Source organism: Calliopsis andreniformis, chromosome 6, assembly GCF_051401765.1.
Source record: "Calliopsis andreniformis isolate RMS-2024a chromosome 6, iyCalAndr_principal, whole genome shotgun sequence".
In the NCBI taxonomy this organism is placed as follows: domain Eukaryota; kingdom Metazoa; phylum Arthropoda; class Insecta; order Hymenoptera; family Andrenidae; genus Calliopsis; species Calliopsis andreniformis.
This window is the reverse complement of record NC_135067.1, coordinates 18,347,969-18,365,189: the sequence shown is the minus strand read 5'-3', so window position 1 is coordinate 18,365,189 and position 17,221 is coordinate 18,347,969. Positions and strand designations below refer to the sequence as shown.

At 42.9% G+C, this 17,221-nt stretch overlaps 1 protein-coding gene across 29 annotated transcripts in view; it reads left to right on the top strand.

Moving 5' to 3' along the window:
- Ryr (Ryanodine receptor) overlaps positions 1 to 16,979 on the top strand; it is a 30,381-nt gene extending 13,402 nt beyond the window's left edge. For 4 of the 29 annotated variants that reach the window (XM_076379527.1, XM_076379528.1, XM_076379523.1 and 1 more), the window contains 44 exons: positions 296 to 494; positions 574 to 947; positions 1,046 to 1,277; positions 1,353 to 1,373; positions 1,569 to 1,713; positions 1,821 to 2,116; positions 2,203 to 2,736; positions 2,808 to 3,040; positions 3,109 to 3,211; positions 3,270 to 3,440; positions 3,611 to 3,726; positions 3,794 to 4,339; positions 4,430 to 5,248; positions 5,328 to 5,482; positions 5,575 to 5,743; positions 5,972 to 5,992; positions 6,074 to 6,351; positions 6,432 to 6,652; positions 6,718 to 6,741; positions 6,901 to 6,991; positions 7,068 to 7,384; positions 7,457 to 7,760; positions 7,832 to 7,985; positions 8,061 to 8,852; positions 8,933 to 9,951; positions 10,030 to 10,401; positions 10,520 to 10,632; positions 11,125 to 11,218; positions 11,287 to 11,532; positions 11,688 to 11,711; positions 12,033 to 12,053; positions 12,184 to 12,595; positions 12,680 to 13,084; positions 13,158 to 13,374; positions 13,450 to 14,308; positions 14,376 to 14,581; positions 14,656 to 14,899; positions 14,986 to 15,273; positions 15,351 to 15,637; positions 15,707 to 15,767; positions 15,837 to 16,115; positions 16,192 to 16,348; positions 16,431 to 16,596; positions 16,668 to 16,979. In XM_076379527.1, coding sequence (XP_076235642.1) covers positions 296 to 494; positions 574 to 947; positions 1,046 to 1,277; positions 1,353 to 1,373; positions 1,569 to 1,713; positions 1,821 to 2,116; positions 2,203 to 2,736; positions 2,808 to 3,040; positions 3,109 to 3,211; positions 3,270 to 3,440; positions 3,611 to 3,726; positions 3,794 to 4,339; positions 4,430 to 5,248; positions 5,328 to 5,482; positions 5,575 to 5,743; positions 5,972 to 5,992; positions 6,074 to 6,351; positions 6,432 to 6,652; positions 6,718 to 6,741; positions 6,901 to 6,991; positions 7,068 to 7,384; positions 7,457 to 7,760; positions 7,832 to 7,985; positions 8,061 to 8,852; positions 8,933 to 9,951; positions 10,030 to 10,401; positions 10,520 to 10,632; positions 11,125 to 11,218; positions 11,287 to 11,532; positions 11,688 to 11,711; positions 12,033 to 12,053; positions 12,184 to 12,595; positions 12,680 to 13,084; positions 13,158 to 13,374; positions 13,450 to 14,308; positions 14,376 to 14,581; positions 14,656 to 14,899; positions 14,986 to 15,273; positions 15,351 to 15,637; positions 15,707 to 15,767; positions 15,837 to 16,115; positions 16,192 to 16,348; positions 16,431 to 16,596; positions 16,668 to 16,830 — 11,948 coding nt within the window. In that variant the 3' untranslated portion in view covers positions 16,831 to 16,979. Of the gene's footprint in view, positions 1 to 295; positions 495 to 573; positions 948 to 1,045; positions 1,278 to 1,352; positions 1,374 to 1,568; positions 1,714 to 1,820; positions 2,117 to 2,202; positions 2,737 to 2,807; positions 3,041 to 3,108; positions 3,212 to 3,269; positions 3,441 to 3,610; positions 3,727 to 3,793; positions 4,340 to 4,429; positions 5,249 to 5,327; positions 5,483 to 5,574; positions 5,744 to 5,971; positions 5,993 to 6,073; positions 6,352 to 6,431; positions 6,653 to 6,717; positions 6,742 to 6,900; positions 6,992 to 7,067; positions 7,385 to 7,456; positions 7,761 to 7,831; positions 7,986 to 8,060; positions 8,853 to 8,932; positions 9,952 to 10,029; positions 10,402 to 10,519; positions 10,633 to 10,946; positions 11,057 to 11,124; positions 11,219 to 11,286; positions 11,533 to 11,687; positions 11,712 to 12,032; positions 12,054 to 12,183; positions 12,596 to 12,679; positions 13,085 to 13,157; positions 13,375 to 13,449; positions 14,309 to 14,375; positions 14,582 to 14,655; positions 14,900 to 14,985; positions 15,274 to 15,350; positions 15,638 to 15,706; positions 15,768 to 15,836; positions 16,116 to 16,191; positions 16,349 to 16,430; positions 16,597 to 16,667 lie in introns of all 29 variants that reach the window. The other 25 variants (XM_076379536.1, XM_076379530.1, XM_076379531.1 and 22 more) reach the window with 21 other exon arrangements.
- The last annotated feature ends 242 nt before the right edge of the window (positions 16,980 to 17,221 follow it).

The following is a 17,221-nucleotide window of genomic DNA, read 5'->3' as shown; positions in this document are numbered from 1 at the left end:
AATACGAGATACTCTACTTTAATACTATGTGCATGAGTTTCATACTTCCATACTACTCGATTTTCGCACTTGCTTTGCAAAACCATAGTTTCATGTAGATGTGTTACATGTCTTAATGATTATTGCTCGATGATAATTGTAATTTATCTAATACGTTATGCTTCGATACTGCGTTATTGAACTTACTAACTGCTGAACGAAATAACTATAATTAAACTATTTTCTATGGTAGTTATTCACACACCTATGTAATCAATCAGCAATAATAGAATTAACACGACATAATGTTATTTAGGCTTTTCTCTGAATGGAGAGTTACTCATGGATGCACTCGGTGGCGAAACATCTTTCGCCGATGTGCAAGGAGACTCTTTCGTACCAGCTTTCACACTGGGGGTTGGACAAAAAGCAAAACTGACATTTGGACAAGATGTGAACACCTTGAAGTTCTTCACGACATGTGGTTTGCAAGAGGGCTATGAACCATTCTGCGTGTAAGCAATCTTTTTCTTGTCACGTCATTCCTCCTCCATCTTAATTCTACATTTTTTTAAATTAATAATATTTTTCTAGGAACATGAATCGCCCAGTCACTTTTTGGTACACGAAAGATCAACCAATCTTCGAAAACACAGATGACATGGCAGACACTAGAATAGACGTCGCTAGGATTCCAGCAGGTTCCGATACCCCACCTTGCTTGAAGATCTCCCATAACATGTTCGAAACCATGGAGAAAGCGAACTGGGAATTTCTTCGATTGTCCTTGCCAGTCATTTGTCAGTCCACTTTCGTCTCCGAGAATGAGAAAGTAAGAAGATGGCAGGAAATTAAGATGCGCCAGAACAAACTGCTGTCGGAGCAAGTGGAGCAAGCACAACAAGCTGCGCCATCGGCTCACATGGAGCAAATCATGAAGTCTGGCTTTAGCATGAGTGATATCAAAGGTAAAAGATTAGATTAATAAAAAAATACTCGCGTTTGAAACCTATATGCGATCGGTTAATTAAATGATACAGAATTAATGGGAATTTATTTAACGTAGGATTACAAAGAAATTATTCAGAGGATGCAGTGGAGGCGGATGAAATGATGAAAGAGTCTCCACTTCCTATGCAAAGGAACAAGCCAGCTAGACCCCCCAGGAAAGGTTCCCTCTATGGGTCAAGGGGTGGAAACTTGGAGAATGCAGCCAGCGAGGCTGAAATGAATGGGTATGGCGACATGAATGGCGATGTGAAGGACGATAAGAAGAAACGCGGGCGTTCACCGTTCCGGTTAGTAATGAACACTTAATAAAGTACTCTTGAAACAAATTGAATCTGATATTTGAAACTTCCAAGCAAACATAGTAAAGAGATGGAGGATGCCTCGTAAGTCCATTCTATAACTTTTTTATCAGATCTGCTTCATAAATAGTTGCTTCTCTTAAGTAGTAATAATAGAATTTAGTGACATCCCAGTAGCTCAGACCAAAGAACAATAACCCAACAAATATTACTGTCCCCTTCATTCTTTTTATATATATTTTAATTTCAGTAGTTCTCATTTTAAAATAATTTTTCTAGGTTCTTCTCGCGTAAGGCGAAGTCTCCGGAAGCGAAAGCGAAAACGCCCGAGCCCCCTGTACGCTCAGACGTCTCCGACAAGAGCACCAAGACACTCTCAATGAATAAAGCAAGTAGCCGGCCTCCTCAAGTTCGCATATCAAATGTAAAAAATTTTTTTATTTATTTATATGTCCAACTGGGTCTAACCACACTGCTTCATAAATTCAGTAAAGTTTACAAACCTAAACTAATTGTCATCTTCCACTCTAGGCGGATTTAAAGGTGGTACCGCCTCAAATCCCAGAACGCAACGCGCCAAAGGCGATGTCAGTCCTTAGCGGATCCGGCGTCGAAGCAATTGGAAACGAAATATACGACTCAGAATGCTTGAAGTTAATGAACGAATATTTCTATGGGGTACGAATTTTCCCAGGGCAGGATCCAACTCACGTTTACGTCGGCTGGGTCACCTCTCAGTACCATCTGCACACGAAAGACTTCAACTTATCCCGCGTAAGAAAAGGCTCAGTCGTTATCACCGATGACTACGACCGTCCCATTGAACAGTAAGCTTCATTCTCCACTTTTCAATAAATTATACTCATTTCAAGAAGCTCCAAAACTAAACAATGGACACTTGCTTTCATTACAGAGTCGACAGACAGAGTTGCTACATGGTAAGAGCAGACGAGCTCTACAACGAAGTCACACAGGATGCATCAGGTAAGGGTGCATCGCAAGGAATGTTCGTCGGTTGCTTCGTGGACACAGCAACTGGCTGGGTCTCCTTCACCTGCGAGGGCAAGGAGACAAGCCACAAATTCAAAATGGAACCAGATACGAAATTATTCCCTGCCATCTTCGTGGAGGCTACCAGCAAGGAGATCCTCCAGATCGAGCTGGGAAGGACCTCCACGACGTTACCCTTGTCTGCTGCTGTTTTGCAGAACTCAGAACGACACGTGATACCCCAGTTCCCCCCTAGGCTGAAGGTGCAGTGCTTGAAGCCTCACCAGTGGGCCAGAGTGCCCAATCAGTCGCTTCAAGTTCACGCTCTGAAGCTATCCGATATCAGGGGATGGTCCATGCTGTGCGAGGACGCGATATCGATGCTGGCGTTGCATATTCCTGAAGAGGACAGGTGCATTGATATTTTGGAGCTCATCGAAATGGACAAGCTCCTCAGGTAGAACTATTTGACCAATAATGGATATACAAATATTCATTTTTTTTAATAATGTTATTAAATTTTTGCAGTTTCCACGCGCATACCTTGACCCTCTACGCAGCCCTGTGCTACCAATCGAACTACAGAGCAGCACACGCCCTGTGCCAACACGTCGATCAGAAGCAATTGCTGTATGCAATCCGAGCGGAATACATGTCCGGGCCCCTACGACAAGGATTCTACGATTTGCTAATCGCTCTCCACCTCGAGTCGCACGCAACAACAATGGAAGTGTGCAAGAACGAGTTCATCATTCCTTTAGGTAAGAAAATTAATCTGAAGGTACAGTAAAATATCTTAAAACACAGATCTAATTGAATTTATCCACAGGTCAAGAGCTGAAGGACTTATACGAAAACGAAGAGATGAGGCACAGCCTCAGGTACTTAGAAACCGAGTCCGTTCGCCCCCAAATGAAGATGACGGACATCAGGTAAGTACTTTTTATCCAAACCTAGATGTGAACACCCTGACTAATAGTCGACATCAAGGGACATTCCTTCCAGCGACCAAACGATCGAGAATATAAGGACTCTCTACAGTCCCTTCTTCCCCCTCGACATCGTACGGGATTATGTGATGGAGGCTCTGAGCGAGGCCGTTCAGGTCAATCAAGTCCACAATCGCGACCCGATCGGTGGCAGCAATGAGAATCTCTTCCTGTATGTAAGATTATGAATACGCGCACGCCTGGGCTATTCTGCATAACTTAGCATCTTCGACGACGATTGCGTGAGATGGACAGACGTTCTCAGGATAATTTGCGCCGCTTTTGCTACTGGCTGCACACTGTTCGCGTGACCTTTACTTATGCCGCTTTTGCTTTTTACAGGCCGCTTTTGAAACTCGTAGACAGGCTGCTCCTAGTTGGAATGCTTAGGAACGAGGACGTCATGAAGCTTCTCATCATGATTCATCCCGAGACTTGGGACCCAACGTTTGACAAAGGTAAGATACAGTGTAATCTAATTATTCGTAGGTTGAACATAGGTATAATGATAATGATTTATTGCAGAAGGAAAAGACGAGCACAGAAAAGGACTGCTCCACATGAAGATGGCAGAGGGAGCGAAACTACAAATGTGCTATTTGCTTCATCATCTAAACGACATCCAGCTTCGACATCGCGTTGAATCTATCATTGCCTTCAGCCACGATTTTGTCGGTGACCTGCAGTCCGATCAGCTTCGTCGTTACATCGAGATCAAGCAGTCCGACTTGCCATCAGCAGTGGCAGCCAAGAAGACCAGAGAGTTCAGATGTCCGCCACGTGAGCAGATGAACGCGATTTTGAGCTTCAAGAACACGGACTACGCCGACGATCCTGATAATATTCCTTGTGGAGAGGACTTGATAACCAAAATGAACGAATTCCATAATAATTTGATGTCGTACGTGTCTTTGCACGCACTTCAGGATGCAGCTGACGCTGCGAACGAACCAATAGAGGAGGTTCAAAAGCCTGGGGCTATCAAGAGACTGTTTAACTTCATCAACGCTGTGAAAGAGTTGGAGGAAGAGCCGAAAGTAGAACCTGAACCTGAGAAAAAGACTCCAGAAGGTAAAATTCTATCGTATTACCTTTTTACTGTGCTGTAACCATAAAATATAACTCATAACTTTATAAATGTGCTCTTCTATCTTTCTACAGAGGTATTCCGTAAGGTATTGATATCAACCATCGTCAGCTGGGCGGAGGAATCCCAAATCGAGACTCCTAAATTGGTCCGCGAGATGTTCAGCCTATTGGTTCGTCAATACGATACCGTAGGCGAGTTAATTAGAGCTCTAGAGAAGACCTACGTAATAAACAGTAAAACGAGGGACGACGCTGCTCTAATGTGGGTTGGTCTGAGCCAAATTCGTGCTCTACTGCCTGTGCAAATGTCTCAAGAGGAGGAGGAGCTCGTCAGAGAGCGACTTTGGAAGCTGGTGAACAATCACACTTTCTTCCAGCATCCAGATTTGATCAGAGTGCTAAGAATACACGAGAACGTGATGGCGATCATGATGAACACGCTTGGTAGGCGGGCACAGGCGCAATCTGACGCTCAAACTCAACCACAAACGACGGAGGGTGAACCAGCTTCCAAGGAGAAAGACACGTCCCATGAGATGGTCGTAGCCTGCTGCAGATTCCTTTGCTACTTCTGCCGTACCTCCAGGCAGAATCAAAAGGCCATGTTCGATCACTTTGACTTCCTATTGGAGAACAGTAATATTCTACTGTCGAGGCCGTCTTTGAGGGGCTCAACCCCCTTAGATGTGGCTTACTCCTCTCTCATGGAGAACACAGAGCTCGCTCTGGCTCTCAGAGAACACTACCTTGAAAAGATCGCCATTTATTTGTCACGTTGTGGTTTGCAATCGAATTCAGAGTTAGTGGAGAAGGGCTACCCTGATCTTGGGTGGGATCCAGTGGAAGGTGAACGATATCTGGACTTCTTGAGGTTCTGCGTTTGGGTGAATGGTGAGTTTAAGACACTTGAGTTAATGATGAAGCTCATAATGTTAGATTCAAATCTAAATTAATTTTTATATCATTTCAGGTGAAAGTGTTGAAGAGAACGCAAACTTGGTGATACGTTTGCTGATCAGAAGACCTGAATGTTTGGGACCAGCTCTTCGGGGCGAAGGTGAAGGATTGTTGAGGGCTATTATAGACGCTAATAAGATGTCTGAACGCATTGCTGACCGACGACAGGTAAATTTTAAAACGAGTTTAAATAGTATAACTAAATTGCAATTTTGTATTGGTCTCTGTGTAATTTAACATTGACTTAACTATTAAAACAGGTACACGACGAAGCGGAGGGCACTGCAGTGATGCAATTCGAGCATCCCCTTCCAGAATCAGATGACGATGAGGACTACATAGACACTGGCGCAGCGATTTTGAATTTCTACTGTACTCTAGTAGATTTACTAGGACGCTGTGCCCCAGATTCCTCTGTAATCGAACAAGGTAAGGAAACTAAAATTCATAATCCCCTAAATCATCAATCTAGTAAGTATCATTGCACCTGCTTCATCGTCTGATATAAATTCACAAGTTCAGAGCCAGTAAACGGGGTTATCTTCATTTCCAAAATATGGCTTATACCATTACCAGTTTCCTTCTAAGCCAATAGAAAATCGTAACACGAAAAAATTCTTTATCTAATAAGAGTGTTTATTTTTTAATGAGCAACAGAGGCTTCTGAAGAATCTGTCGGTAATATATACGATATAAAAGTTTCCTTTTCTTGAAAATTTTGTTTGTTAGAGCGAAACTAAACTAAGATATACTTTTCAGGCAAGAACGAATCTCTACGAGCGAGAGCCATTCTACGATCTCTGGTGCCTCTCGACGACCTACAGGGCGTCTTATCTTTGAGGTTCACTCTACTGAACCCAGCAGCTGGCGAAGAGAAACCAAAAAGCGACATGCCATCTGGTTTGATACCAGGACACAAGCAGAGTATCGTCCTGTTTTTGGAACGCGTTTACGGTATCGAAACTCGAGAGCTGTTCTTCAAGATCCTCGAAGAAGCATTTTTACCTGACCTCAGGGCGGCGACTATGCTCGATAGAGTAAGTGGAAAATCATTTTAATTATGAAATACGTGAATTAAAATGTTTCCTGTAACTTCGATTCAATATTGCCACTTTAGAATGATGGTTACGAGTCTGACATGGCGCTAGCAATGAATCGTTACATTGGAAACAGTATTCTACCTCTGCTGATTAAGCATTCCAAGTTCTACAACGAGGCAGATAACTACGCCAGTTTACTCGACGCTACTCTGCACACTGTCTATCGATTGAGCAAGAACCGGATGCTGACGAAGGGTCAACGTGAAGCTGTGTCGGACTTCCTCGTGGCATTGACCAGGTAAGCACAATCTTCTTGGAAATCTAACTAAAGTAATTAACAGAATCATTTTGTTGCTTAACAAGAGACGTCCACGAGTTAAATGTCTCGTAAGTTCTATTAATATTATTTTTAAATTGCTTGTCTGTACTCTTGCGTACAAAAGCGATTATAGCAATATGCTATAAGGATAATCGTGCTTACTGTACATATTTGTCGTCGTAATTTCATTTTTATATAATTCATTTCTAAGAGACTGCCCTTTTTAGCCAAATGCAGCCTAGTATGCTGTTGAAGCTGCTTCGAAAGTTGACTGTAGACGTATCCAAACTATCAGAATATACCACCGTTGCACTGAGAGTGAGTACTTGATCATTCAGTAGTTAAGAAACAGAATTTTTTCGCATATTTTTAACTATATTTTTGTACTTCACAGTTACTGACTTTACACTATGATCGATGTGCAAAATACTATGGCTCAACTGGTGGACAAGGTGCATACGGTGCGTCGAGTGACGAAGAGAAACGTTTAACTATGGTCCTCTTCAGCAATATATTCGATTCTCTGTCGAAAATGGATTACGATCCAGAACTGTTTGGGAAAGCTCTGCCTTGTCTCACTGCTATTGGTTGTGCTTTGCCACCAGACTATTCGTTGTCTAAAAATTATGACGACGAGTGGTATGGCAGTAAATCGGCGTCCACTCAATCACCTGACGGCCCTTACAACCCACAGCCAATCAATACTTCTAGGTAGTATTCTCTTTTTATAAAAAATAATAGTCGAACTTAAATCACGCTTATTTTCTAATTCATTTTTTCTAGTGTGGTTCTCAACAACGACCTTAATCAGATTGTGCAAAAGTTCTCTGAGCATTACCACGACGCTTGGGCTAGCCGGAAGTTAGAAAACGGCTGGACCTACGGTGACCAATGGTCCGACGTAAACAAAACCCATCCCAGGTTGAAGCCTTATAATATGTTAAACGACTACGAAAGGGAACGCTACAAGGAGCCAGTCAGGGAAAGCTTGAAAGCTCTGTTGGCTATAGGGTGGAGTGTCGAGCACGCTGAAGTGGATGTACCTTCTACCAATCGCAACTCTATGAGAAGATCATCAAAAAGTCAAGTAAGTTGCCCAAGTAATTTACAGAGTATTCACACACATTTCTCCAAGTAATAACTATCACGATATTTCAGGGTGATTCGGCAAATCCATTCAATTACAACCCCCATCCAGTTGATATGACGAACCTGACACTCAGCAGAGAAATGCAGAATATGGCAGAAAGGTTGGCAGACAATGCACACGATATCTGGGCCAAAAAGAAAAAGGAAGAACTCATTACTTGCGGTATGTGTTAATAGAAAATTTAGAAGCAGCTTTGAAACCAGGACAGAAGATTCAATTAAACAATTCCTTTCGCAGGTGGTGGCATTCATCCTCAGTTGGTGCCCTACGATTTGCTGACTGATAAAGAGAAACGAAAGGACCGCGAGCGTTCCCAAGAATTCTTGAAATATTTGCAATACCAAGGGTACAAGCTCCACAAACCCAATCGAGGCGGAGAATCAGAAGTCGCCACTGCTGGAGCCTCAGTAGAGCTACGATTCGCCTACTCCTTATTAGAGAAGTTGATAGCATACTTGGACAAAGCTACCATCAACATGAAGCTACTGAAACCGTCAGACACATTCAGCCGACGTAACAGCTTCAAGACATCCACGAGGGACATCAAGTTCTTCAGCAAAGTAGTATTACCATTGATGGAGAAGTATTTTAGCACACACAGAAACTACTTCATCGCAGTGGCCACAGCGACGAACAACGTTGGAGCTGCTTCTTTGAAAGAGAAGGAAATGGTAGCAGCTCTCTTTTGCAAACTGGCCAGTCTGTTGAGGTCCAGATTAGCTGCCTTTGGGCCAGACGTCAGGATCACTGTTCGTTGCCTTCAAGTATTGGTGAAAGGCATAGATGCAAAGAGTTTGGTGAAGAACTGTCCCGAGTTCATTAGGACATCCATGTTGACTTTCTTCAATAATACAGCAGATGATTTAGGACACACGATCCTAAATCTCCAAGATGGAAAGTACAGCCATCTTAGGGGTACACACTTGAAGACTTCCACATCTTTGTCATACATCAACAGTGTCGTTCTACCTGTACTCACGGCTATGTTTGATCACCTGGCTGCATGTGAATATGGCAGCGATCTATTGTGTAAGTAAATAACTTGCAAATTAGAGGTACTTGTGTTTTATGATTAGGATACTTAATTGTATTATTTATTCTCTTGACAGTGGACGAAATTCAAGTGGCATCCTACAAAATGTTGGCATCTCTCTATACTCTCGGTGTGGATGCTTCCCTGACGCACGACAGGAAGTACTTGAAGACGGAGATAGAACGTCACAAGCCTAACTTAGGTTCCTGCCTAGGTGCCTTTTCCAGCTGCTTCCCTGTTGCTTTCTTGGAACCCCATTTGAACAAACACAATCCCTATTCCTTACTGAATCGTATCGCTGACCATTCCTTGGAGGCGCAGGATATAATGACCAAAATGGAGTCGAGCATGCCGACTCTGGAAACGATTCTAACCGAAGTGGACCAGTTTGTCGAGTCAGACAAAACTTACAACGATCTTCCTCACGTCGTAGACGTAATTTTGCCTTTGCTGTGCTCTTACTTGCCCTTCTGGTGGGCCCAGGGACCAGACAATGTAAATCCAACGGAAGGAACCTATGTGAGCATGGTTACCAGCGATCACATGAATCAGCTGTTGAAAAACGTTTTGAAGCTGATCAAGAAGAACATCGGTAACGAGAATGCTCCTTGGATGACTCGAATTGCTGCCTACACGCAGCAGATCATCATTAATTCATCAGAGGAATTGTTGAAAGATCCCTTCCTTCCCTTGGCCGAACGCGTCAGAAAACGTACTGACACTATGTTCCACAAAGAAGAATCTCTTCGAGGATTCATCAAATCATCCACTGACGACACTTCGCAAGTTGAGGCGCAGATTCAAGAAGACTGGCAACTATTAGTTCGCGACATCTACTCATTCTATCCTCTTCTGATTAAATACGTCGATCTACAGAGGAATCATTGGCTGAGGAACAACATTCCCGAAGCTGAAGACCTTTACAACCACGTGGCAGCGATATTCAACATTTGGTCCAAGTCTCAGTATTTCTTACGCGAGGAGCAGAACTTCATATCCGCGAACGAGATAGATAACATGGTGCTGATTATGCCAACAGCGACCAGAAGACCTGCCGCTATCTCGGATGGAACTGCGCCTTCTGGTGGAGGCAAGGTTAGTAAGCCTAATAATTCCTAGTAGTGATTTAAAACAAATATGTATCTATAATTCGTGTTATAACTCGATCCATAGAAAAAGAAGAAACATCGTGACAAGAAGAGGGACAAAGACAAGGAGGTGCAAGCCTCTCTGATGGTTGCTTGCTTGAAAAGACTGCTACCAGTCGGCTTGAACTTATTCGCTGGTCGTGAACAAGAACTGGTGCAGCATTGCAAAGATAGATTCCTGAAGAAGATGCCAGAGTACGAAATAGCTGAATTCGCCAAAACCCAGCTGACTCTACCAGACAAAATCGACCCAGCTGACGAAATGTCATGGCAGCATTACTTGTACTCGAAGTTGGGTCAAAAGAAAGATTCTATGGAACCCGTGAAGGCACAACAATTGGAGGATGTCGTTGCTAGGATCACCGACATGGCCAAAGTGCTTTACGGTTTGCACATGGTAAGTGGAAGATTATTATCAATCGCTGAATACATTCTATGATCATTATTTCTATAGCAGATAGAGCTTCCTGAGAGAATCTAGTCGATTCATTTAGAAATTTTGTGTTCTCGAGTAGATAGATCATCCGCAACAGCAGAGCAAGGGTCAATATCGATCCGTGGTGTCGATACAACGTAAACGAGCTGTGATCGCTTGTTTCCGTCAAACTTCCCTACATTCCTTGCCCAGGTATCCTCTTTTGGTTTGATCGCGTCACTGGTGTTCCGTGATAATCTCTTCTCATCATAATCGACCGAGAAACGATGAGTCGTTTGCTCCTTACGCTTTCCTTACAAGAATTTAAAATTCATTTTCTTTTACGTTTGAATTATGTTTTAATTACATAATCTTAAACCAATAACCAATGTTTTAGTTGTGTTTGACGTGTACCTTGAGAGCTTGTACAAGGGTGGAAAGAATTAACGTTTAATAATCGACGATACGGATTGTAATTATTTGTTAGTGATCTAACAACTATAGTTGTGTGTGCATGCTGCTAAAAGGCAACGAAACCTCCACCATCTCGCGATGGGTGGAAGCGTGTGTTGTGCGCAGCAAGAAAGAGGGCAGCGATTGCATGTCTGCGTAGCGAACCACTTTACAAGTTACGAAGGTAAGGTAACTGTTTAATTGAGTTACGTTACGTCCCGTAAGCTTAATTATTGCATCTGCTTCTTCCAGGCATCGGGCTATAAACATTTTCGCACGAACGTACTACGAGCTCTGGTTGCAGGATGAGAATGTCGGTCAAGAAGTGATGATTGAAGACCTTACGGTAAAAATCTAATCTCGTCGAAGAATTGAACGAAACATGTAGCTCATTGATGTCCCCTTTCTCTATAGCAATCTTTCGAAGACGCAGAATTAAAGAAGATGGATAAAGACGAGGACGAGGGAAAACCAGACCCGCTCACGCAACTTGTGACAACGTTCTGTCGTGGAGCCATGACTGAACGATCCGGTGCTCTTCAAGAAGACCCTCTGTACATGAGTTATGCTCAGATCATATCGAAATCGTGTGGCGAAGAGGAAGAGGAAGGCGAAGACGAGGGTGGAGGAGGCGAGGAAGAAGGAGGCGCCTCGATCCATGTAAGTATCTGAAATATTTCCCTTGCAACTTGTACTGAACTCTTGAAGCTACTATAACCATAATACTTAAGGAAAATGGAAATACACATGTTTCTCTAGTGTGATTCTAACTTATTAACGAGTTCATATCTTTTTCCCGTGTACTAACCCTGTAGAAGCGGGCGCGTAAGCTACTTATGGTAAGAATAAGTAGTCGTTGCGGACCTCATTTGCTTCCATAAGCCGTACGCTCGTTAATTCCGATTAGAAAATACAGTACTACCATTGTGCTAAGCGCCAATACTCCATTGTACAGTTATCCGATTCAATTTTGTGAATGTACTTGTAAATACGCTTGCATCGAAGATGGCCAAATCCCTTGATCACTTTACACACACAATTCTAACTCTACACAATACTCCATAACACACCTTTCACTAACAACTTTCATTCCGCTCAAACCAGTATTACTACTAATGTTATTAACAAAATTTTGTGGTACTTTTAATGCTCTCCTGAAGAGACCAATGCATAAACTCATGGTAAGATGCTTTCAAATATAAATCACACCACAAACGAAGTACAAGAATAGACTACTCAGAAAAGAACTTCGTCTGTGGTAACACATCAAATGTACATAGTATTTTATATTTGTTCCTGTAACTCTCACAGGAACAAGAAATGGAGAAGCAGAAGCTCCTCTTCCACCAAGCTCGTCTCGCGAATCGTGGCGTGGCAGAAATGGTGCTGCTTCATATATCAGCCTGCAAGGGTATCCCTAGCGAGATGGTCATGAAGACTTTGGAATTAGGTATCTCTATTCTTCGCGGTGGTAATATAGAGATCCAGAGAGGAATGTTGAACCACCTGAAGGAGAAGAAGGACGTGGGCTTCTTCACCTCGATCGCTGGTCTAATGAATTCCTGCAGCGTGTTGGACTTGGACGCGTTCGAGAGGAATACAAAAGCAGAGGGTCTTGGAGTTGGCTCTGAAGGAGCAGCTGGTGAGAAGAACATGCACGACGCTGAATTTACGTGTGCCCTGTTTCGATTCATCCAACTTACTTGCGAAGGCCACAATCTTGGTACGTTGCTTTGAATTACTTTTAAAAAATAAAGTATGTTAATGAGAGGGAAATATGCTAATTGAGCACTTTTAATTTTTATAGACTGGCAGAATTATCTGAGAACCCAAGCAGGTAACACGACAACAGTGAACGTGGTCATCTGCACAGTCGATTACCTTCTACGGCTTCAGGAGTCCATCATGGACTTCTATTGGCACTACTCCAGCAAGGAGCTCATCGACCCAGCCGGCAAGGCCAATTTCTTCAAAGCTATTGGAGTTGCCAGTCAAGTTTTCAACACCCTCACTGAAGTAATTCAAGGACCTTGCGCTCAAAATCAACAGGCCCTAGCGCACTCTCGATTGTGGGACGCAGTCGGTGGTTTCCTGTTCCTGTTCTCTCATATGCAAGACAAGCTATCGAAGCACTCGAGTCAAGTGGACCTTCTAAAGGAATTGCTGAATTTACAGAAGGACATGATCACCATGATGCTGTCTATGTTGGAAGGTATTGCTTTTTCTAATATTCCACCTCACGCAGTGTATCTTGAACTCCTATTTCATGGATTGTTCTACTATAGGTAATGTTGTCAATGGAACCATCGGAAAACAAATGGTAGACACACTGGTAGAGTCGGCAGGCAACGTCGAATTGATTCTGAAGTACTTCGACATGTTCTTGAAATTAAAAGACCTTGTGTCGTCGCCTAGTTTCTTGGAAGTGGATCTCAACAGTGATGGATGGGTGTATCCAAAAGATTTCAAGGAGAAAATGGAGCAACAGAAGAGTTATACCAAGTAAATACTCTAACATCTCTATTACTCATAAATTCCATAGAAAAAACATAACTATTCTATTCTTAAATTTTTTAGCGAGGAAATCGAGTTCCTTCTGGCCTGCTGTGAGACGAATCACGACGGCAAGATCGACTACGTCGCCTTCATGGACCGCTTCCACGAACCAGCAAAGGAAATCGGTTTCAATCTTGCCGTTTTGCTCACCAACTTGTCCGAGCACATGCCAAACGAACCCAGACTGGCTAGGTTCCTCGAAACAGCTGGCTCTGTACTGAATTACTTCGAACCCTTCCTCGGCAGGATCGAGATTCTCGGTGGAAACAAGAAAATCGAACGAGTGTACTTCGAAATCAAGGAATCCAACATCGAACAGTGGGAGAAACCACAGATTAAGGAGTCGAAGAGGACATACTTCTACAACACCGTCGTGGAAGCAGGCGAGAAAGAGAAATTGGAGACCTTCATTAACTTCTGTGAGGATGCTATCTTTGAAATGCAACACGCGAGTGCTCTGATGGCTGTGGAGGAGAGCGGAGGTATTGGGAAAGCAAGAGAATCTTCTTATACGTACATGACTGAGGACGATGAGGAAAGGAATAAGGATCCCATCAGGAGGAGCATTCAGACATTCAAAGATAGTATTTACTTCTTCTTCTCCATATTCTCGCCCAGCAATATTAAGAATAAGATCGCCGAGATGCAACAGATGACGATACTGGAACTCTTCATTGGATTCTTCAAGATGATATTCTATGCGTTCTACTACTCTGGATTCGGTATTGGCTGCATAATCGGCTACTTCATGAGGTTACTTTTGGCACTGATGAGAGGACCAAGCACGGAAGAGCCTGTCGTGGAAGTGAAGGAGGAAGAGGAAAAACCGTCGAGGCATTTGCCAGCTTTGCCACCAACGCCGGATGAATCAAATCTACAGGTTCGATTCTAATATCTTTAAGAACAATAACGTTAACAATACCGCTAATATTTTAATTCCTGTACAGGTGCAAGCCTTCGGAATGGATATAACAAAAGAGGAAGGTGGTCAGATAAAGATAGCGCCCCACGAATCAGCAACTTCGACACCACAATCGAGCATCGAAGAAACTGGTGAGAGCACACCTGAAGAAGGTGCTGGTGAGGAAGGTGCAAGGGCTGAAGGTGGTACTGGAGATGCAGAGTCACCTGTTTCTTTGGCAGATTTATTAGGGTACGATAGAAGGTTTCCCAATTTCTCTATCACAACTGGATGAAACATATTCTAATATTTGTCTTCTCTATCAGTGGTGAACAAGCCAGAGCACAGGCAGCAGCCGCAGCCGAAGCAGCAGCCGCGCAACAGGCAGCCATGGCAGCTGTCGAAGCTGAAGCGAAGCAAGAAACGTCAGCAGAACCGTCTGGCTCCAGTATCGATTTCTCGGAGTATACCCATCGTATCGTATCTTTCTTAGCTAGGAATTTCTACAACTTGAAATACGTCGCTCTGGTTCTCGCTTTCTGCATCAATTTCATGCTACTGTTCTACAAGGTGAGGATAATTTGGTGTCTGAGCGATTGGCACTACGATGCCGACACGAATTTTCACCTCACGTTACACTACATGTTGTTTTACAGGTGTCTTCGTTGGCTAGCGATTCAGAAGAGGAAGGCAGTGGGCAAGTAATAGCGAGCATGTTGGCAGAGATGTCTGGCGAGGGTCCATCCGGTTCAGGAAATGGCAGCGGGATGGAAATGGGTAGCGGTAGCGGGGAAGTCGAGTCAGAAGAAGAGGAAGACGAGTACGCTTTGGAATATGTGGAAGTGGATGAAGACTTTTATTACATGGCTCATGTTATCAGACTTATGGCTATTCTCCACGCGATCGTCTCCCTCGCTATGCTGGTTGCTTATTATCACTTGAAGGTGCGGAAAGCAAATTACCATAACTGAATTCCAAATAACCGAGTGTGGTATCAAGGAACATTTATGATACAATTTAGGTACCGCTGGCTATATTCAAACGAGAAAAGGAAATTGCTCGACGAGTGGAATTCGATGGTTTATATATTGCTGAGACGCCAGAAGAAGACGACATCAAGGCTCACTGGGACAAGATGGTCATTTCGGCGAAAACGTTCCCAGTAAACTATTGGGATAAATTCGTGAAGAAGAAGGTCCGACAGAAGTACAGTGAGACATATGATTTCGATTACATCAGCAATCTACTTGGTATGGAGAAGACTTCGTTCAGTCAGCAAGAAGAAGAAGGTTCCGGTTTAATTCACTTGTAAGTGAAACTGAATTATTAAGTTTGAAGTGTTATCTTCGGCTTCTATAAAGTTTCAATTCCTTTCAGCATTGTAAATATCGACTGGAGGTACCAAGTTTGGAAAGCTGGAGTCACCATCACGGATAACGTGAGTAACCATCACAAAATCCTATGAAGCTTCTGTGCTACAGAGTAACATTTGTTCCATTTCCCTTAGGCATTTTTATACAGTTTATGGTACTTCGTATTCTCAATTCTCGGAAACTACAATAACTTCTTCTTCGCTGCACACTTGCTGGATGTCGCGGTTGGTTTTAAGACGCTGAGGACAATCTTGCAATCCGTAACGCACAACGGCAAACAATTGGTGTTAACCGTAATGTTGCTGACGATTGTCGTGTATATATACACGGTCATAGCCTTCAACTTCTTTAGGAAATTTTACATTCAAGAAGAGGATGACGAGGTGGACAAGAAGTGCCATGACATGTTAACGGTACGAAGGTTTCCACAGTTCACTAATATTTTTTTCCTATTATCGAAGTATAATTTCTATAATATTTCTGCCACAGTGCTTCGTGTTCCATCTATACAAAGGTGTCAGAGCTGGTGGTGGCATCGGTGACGAAATTGGCGAACCTGATGGCGATGACTACGAAGTCTATCGTATCATGTTTGACATTACTTTCTTCTTCTTTGTCATTGTTATTTTACTAGCTATTATTCAGGGTCAGTTAAAAAAGATTTTTATTCTTTACAGTAATATAGAATACACGAGTCCTATATTTTAAATTTCTTCTACTTTCCTTAGGTTTGATCATCGACGCGTTCGGTGAACTTCGAGACCAGCTCGAGAACGTGAAAACGAACATGGAAAGCAACTGCTTCATCTGCGGTTTAGGGAAAGAATATTTCGATACGGTTCCTCATGGATTCGATACGCACGTTCAGCAGGAACATAATTTAGCTAATTACATGTAAGTCTTTAAATAAGTAATGGATCTCGAAAAGAAGAATATTGAGCAATTATTCTAATCTATGTCTACAGGTTCTTCCTTATGCACTTAATTAACAAACCAGACACCGAGTACACCGGTCAAGAAACGTACGTGTGGAACATGTATCAACAAAGGTGTTGGGACTTCTTCCCAGTCGGTGATTGTTTCCGTAAGCAGAACGAAGCGGTAGAGGAGGAAGCCAAGAAGAAATAAAATTGTTCACATGTGTTAATGTACGCGCACCTGGACGACCAGTCGATCGTCATTCGATAAACAAGATTTCTTCTCCTAAAACGTCTTCGATAATCGTAGCCTCCACTTTCTACACGCGAATGGATGCATTGATAACGTTCGACAACCTACGATCAAACTTAAGGATTTCTGCTCGTACGTTGATAGATAGACTAGAACGTTCAATATGCGTGTATCTTCTACATTCGACAATTATCGTTATTCCAAATCTTGCGTAAAGTTTTTAAGACGTGAATTCAGCGCGTCGCGTTAAGGATCGCGCGATTTATATGCGTTCAAATCAAAAGCCGAATTTCGCGCGAAAACCAACCAAGCTGGGAGATCGGTGAAATATTTTTCCAACCTATTTTTC